Here is a 5,259-nt window from a genome sequence, read left to right as displayed (position 1 = left end):
TCTTCTTAGCGTGGATACCAGCATACAAGTGTCACATATGCAAGGCTCACTTTTGTGAAATTACAAGTTATCAGGTAAAGCATCAAGTTCAAAATAAATTAAATATCTAACTTGACATAGTCATCACTTCATTTGCCATTACAAAGCTGAATGTTTATTCATTGCCAATTTTTGCATAATATCAAGCCAAACAAACCAGATAAGCACGCTCAAGCCACGAAGATGATATGGAAATCAGATAGCATATCAAACCCCACATGAATTCCAGATTAAACATGGATCAACCATCAATATTGCAATTATGTTTTCATCACTGTGTCAAATTAATCCTTGTGGAAGTCACAATTTTTACTATGCCATAAATCAACCAGTTCTCATGATGATGTGAACTCCACTATCAGTGTCCACAATGTCACTTATCTCCCCAACCTTCAGTGCATATGTTGCTTCTTCAAAAGGCTTCTGCATCTGACCCCTGCCAAATGAACCTGCATGCATTATAGATTCTCAGAAGTTGGATAAGATAAAAATCATCTCTTAGTTAATGTAGCAAGATGTTTATAAATAGTTATAATTCAATGCGAAACTTTCACGTCAGTAAACAGACTGTTCTCGTATGTCCATCAATACAAAAATTGGCATATCACAGGATTGCATACACAGGAGTAGGCACAGATTTTGTGAATCTTTTGTAATGTGACAGATACAGCAATACTGGAACGCATAAGTTTTTGAACTCCGTCAGCTCCAACAAGAAAATATGGCAGCTATTCAAAAAAGGTAAAATATTTTAATAGATATTCCGATGTCACAGGATCCTTATCACAACTAACAGAGGAGGAATGGACAGGGGGATATACTTCCATTCTTTATTATACTTTCATGAAAGTCGAGTGTTCCAAGGCTTCTCAAACGTGAATACAATTTCAATCCATTGCACCTAACCCACCTCCCTAATCAGGTGGACATATCAGTCTCATGCAGGAGCATCTCAGTCTGCATGCCACCTTCCACATTGGTGGTAGGTAATTGGGCTTTGTGGCATATTCTCCCCAGAAATACATATAAAAAACAACCACCATCTCATTTAACCATTTTGCCCTAGTTTTCCCTCTTTTAACAAAAAGTCGAGAGATTTCATCACATCAATCTCCCACCCCCCAGTCCAACAAAAAAATGGGTAGGGTTGTCCTTCAACTGGACACTAAACACCCTCAAACCCCCTGAATTTGAAGGTTGTAGCGTGATAAATGGATGATTAGGTTAAAAGATAGAACAAATGGTAGGGTTCTCATGGATTGATCAGTTTGATGAAATTATAGACAACGTGATTAGGTGGCCAAAGGGATATGTCATACACTGTCCGAAAAGTATTTTTGTTGCTTATAAGAGATTAACTTTAAGTACAGGATTTTCTCTTCTTGTTATAAATTTTGCTTTTATATTTGGACTTTATTACATGTATATCACTCTTTACATAATGTCATATGTCACTCTATCATTTGTCAATTTAAAATACTGTCAACTTTTTCATCCAATCTTTTCCCTCCATGTCATTTTATGTAATCCCTTATATACAAGTAGCATAATCCTTTACATTTTATGTGCTTTTCTTCTTTTTCCTTTTTTTTTTTTTTTTGGGGTGTGCTGGGGGGTTGAATGAGCCAAAAATCTCAACACCCAAGTTGCAAGAAATTTGTCGAAATGACAAGTTCAGTTCCTTCCTATATACTACCAGAACGCAAAGTGTTAAAGTTGTTAGCGATTACAGTTGGGGCGTTCATATTTTTAGAGATAGCATCATGATTGTTATATTCGATGTATTAAAACCTATTCCGAGTGTAAATCTCCTATCATAGATAAGAGAAATGTTAATACCAAAGCAATTAATGTATAGTGGAAACTGTTGGCACTTCTAAACGATGGAATGTCCATACTTTACATTACACAATTTTGATATCTAGATACCAAAATGAGTACAGCAGTACATGACCTGCTGTTTCATGTCAGACACTCAATGCTGAAATGGCAGGTTGGCAGCCTTCTTATTCATACAGCTAAAAATTCGCATCCAGCTTGATCTTGTACTAGAGAAGCCCACGAGAGCCCTACTTCAGATGCAAATTTGCAAGGTCACAGACCAAATTACAATATGAAACCACAAAATTATGTAGCCCTTGTTTGATACCCATTTTTCCCAGAATACATTTCTCTCTCTCTTATTTTTAATCATACACTCTTCAATAAAATAATATTACACGCAAAAATAAATTTTTTCCTTATTTTCTAACCACACATTTTTCAACAATCACTATTACAAAATGCATTTTTACTATGAAAATGAGAAACAAACAGGCTGGTAACTAAAATCTGTTTAGCAGCTGCAATGACCTACTATTGGGAAGGCCATTCCAGCTACTATTTTCTTTTAGCAACTACAAGGCTTGGAATACCTACTCTCATTGAAAACATCTTTCTAGCTAGCACCATCTAGCTTATTTCATCAAACCCTCATCCCCTTATCTAGACTGAGAAAAACCCATCCTTGAAGAGTTTGACAACACAATTTCCTTCACTTGCACAGCCTAACTCTTATTCCATTTATTATTTACCACCATCATCTCCATCTCCACCTCTCTTATTCCATCTCCATCTCATCTCTGCCCATCTCTGTCATTGAGCCTTACCTAACTATTCCACTTGCATCCAATGCCATCTATTATCATCTGGTGCCGCCAAATCTCCATCTCCACCCTCACTACATCTAGCCCAGCACTAGCTCAACTAATTCACAGGTTAGGTCATTAATCCTTTAGAGGTTATACACAGTTCTTTACTGTGATAAGGTGACAAAAATACTTGGTTTTTGAATTACACATGGTTTTTTACGTTGTTTTACGAGTTTGTATTCAATGAATTGTTTATAATGCATATTCATTATACTTATGTATTGAGCAATTAATTTATTAGGTTTACAATTTTCTTTTTTTGTATATAAAATGAACAAAATAATTAAAAACCAGCATTCTCTTAACCTCTTTTAGCACTTGATCAATCAAATACTAAGTTTTTAGGCATTATTATCCATCATAAAGATAATAACAAAGATTTTAATTATTTCCTTTTGTCATTAGATAATAATTAGACAAAAATTTGTTGTGGGAATGTTAAACAATAAGATGGACTAGTCTAGTGGTAACTTGATTGACATAATGCCCAAAAGTTTTTGTGATCGAAACTTGAAAAAGCTGTCCTTGTCTCTTTTCCAACGACAAACCAGCGGCATTGAACTGGGCATCCAATTTTCGTTAAACCAGCTGGGCTTGACAGATATTGAATGGTTCAGTTGTGAAAAGATCGTAATAGAATAACTTGACCACTGTGCAGTCCAGTTCACCTGAACTTTTAGTGGGCCACCCAATATTTTGATTTCGATTACCATGATTGTAGTTTAGATAGATAGAGGAATTTTTTATGTTTGAGAAACTAGTAATTTTGCAAAACTTCAGGTTTCAAGTTGATCCTCTATTGAAGAATTTGTGAAACATTAACAATCTTTAATGTTTGAATTGCTTACAAGTTGATTTTGATGTTTTACATAAATTAATATATGGTGACTAAGGAAATTGGGTTTTGGTAATGGGAGTTTTAATTATTTAAAACATAAGCAGTCTCTACTGCTATGTGTTTATGCCTATAATCAAACAAATTAATGCACAATGGGAAAAGGAAACCTAAAATTAATGTCTGCTTTAAGTCAAGTCCACTAACATCATTAGAATTCCATCACAAAGGCAAGGAAATAAACATACCAACCACTTTCTAGGTGGAATACTTCAGAGAATGGCAATTCCATCCTACGAAATTTTAGGTACCATCAACGGCCTAAGCACACAGACATGCTCATGCATAGACATATGCTATTCCATCCCAGGCAATTTTAAGTACCAAAAATGGCCAAGGCACATACACATTCTCATGCGTAGACAAAAAAGGAAAAACTGCATCTCTCCATCGACTAAGGTCAAATTAGCTTTTGTTGATCAAGGATCAAGGACTCTAGTTCCTAAAATTTAGAATGGTTAAAGAACATATATTTGACTTCTGAAGTATCATATTCTTTGACTGCTTAGACTAGGCAAAATTTCATGGAGGGGGTAATTCTTGCAAAAAAATTGCCCAACACGACTTTACTTTGTAACCTTTTCTTTATTTCCCTTTATGCTTCGCGTATTTTGGTTCTCCATTTTTTGGGGGTTTTCAGGGGGAGGAGGAGGGCCTATCACGAGCATCTGCATCAATAGTCAATACACTGCCCCCTCCTTAAATTTCCCCTTATAAACAAAACTAGCAACGGTTTCGGCAATAAAAGCACCAATTCAGTAAAGATAAGTACCAACGATATTACTCTCCTTTCGTCATTCCTTTATGTTTACTCAACAATTGAATGGAAGTGGACGCGTTAGATTTCAGATATTGTAATAACAATTAATATATATCCCAGTCACATAAAAAACAAAGCAACATAAAACAGCAGCAATGACGGTAGAAAAGAGGTATAGTTCTACAAACCCAGATCCCCGCCACGCTTGGCGGAGCTGCAATCGGAGTAACGGGAAGCGACATCTGAGAACGAGGCTTTGCTGGAGACGATGTCAACGCGTAGGTCCTTGAGCTGCGAAACTGCATCGTCACGGGTGGTGGCGCTGATAACACGGCCTTCAGGATCCTTCCAGGAGGCCTTACGGCGGGAGCCCTGATGCTTTATGAGTATATGGGAAGCCCTAACTTTTTCAGATGAAGATGAGGACATTTTGGTCCTTTTCTTATTACTGTGCTTAAGGTTGTGGCTATGGCGAACGTGGCTTCGATCTGTAGAAGAGATCGAAGTGTTCTTTCTCTTCCGTTCGGATTCTATTCTTGCAGATTTGCAGATTGATTTCTCTCCCACTGAGACACCGTAAAAGGCGTGTGCATATAGAGGAATTTGGCCATTTGGCCAATGTATTAGATGAAATGTACTTTGATCAATAATAAAAATAAATAAATAATGTAAAATATTTTAATTGACAAAATGATAAAACTTTTCTTTAGTTGTTGCCTTAATGTTTTCCAATTTTTCTCATTTCACCTCGTTATTTTTCCTTCAAATGCATTTTAGAACCCTAATTTCTTTTTTTTTTCTTTTGAAGATAACATCTTCTTCCCCTGTATTTTTCCTTCAAATGCATTTTAGAACCCTAATTTCTTTTTTTTCTT

The 5,259-nt window shown here is 36.0% G+C and overlaps 1 protein-coding gene across 1 annotated transcript; it reads right to left on the bottom strand.

The window, feature by feature from the left end:
• Window positions 1–75: 75 nt before the first annotated feature.
• LOC111365388 (peptidyl-prolyl cis-trans isomerase Pin1-like) lies at window positions 76–5,007 on the bottom strand. Its single transcript, XM_022985890.1, has 2 exons — window positions 4,573–5,007; window positions 76–488 (listed from the first exon to the last, which is right to left on the bottom strand). The coding sequence occupies exons 1-2, from the start codon at window positions 4,811–4,813 to the stop codon at window positions 364–366; spliced, it is 366 nt and encodes a 121-aa protein (XP_022841658.1). The 5' UTR covers window positions 4,814–5,007; the 3' UTR covers window positions 76–363.
• Window positions 5,008–5,259: the final 252 nt, after the last annotated feature.

Source organism: Olea europaea, chromosome 17 (assembly GCF_002742605.1).
Source record: "Olea europaea var. sylvestris chromosome 17, O_europaea_v1, whole genome shotgun sequence".
In the NCBI taxonomy this organism is placed as follows: domain Eukaryota; kingdom Viridiplantae; phylum Streptophyta; class Magnoliopsida; order Lamiales; family Oleaceae; genus Olea; species Olea europaea.
The sequence above is the reverse complement of the archived record's forward strand: the minus strand, read 5'-3'. Positions and strand labels throughout refer to the sequence as shown.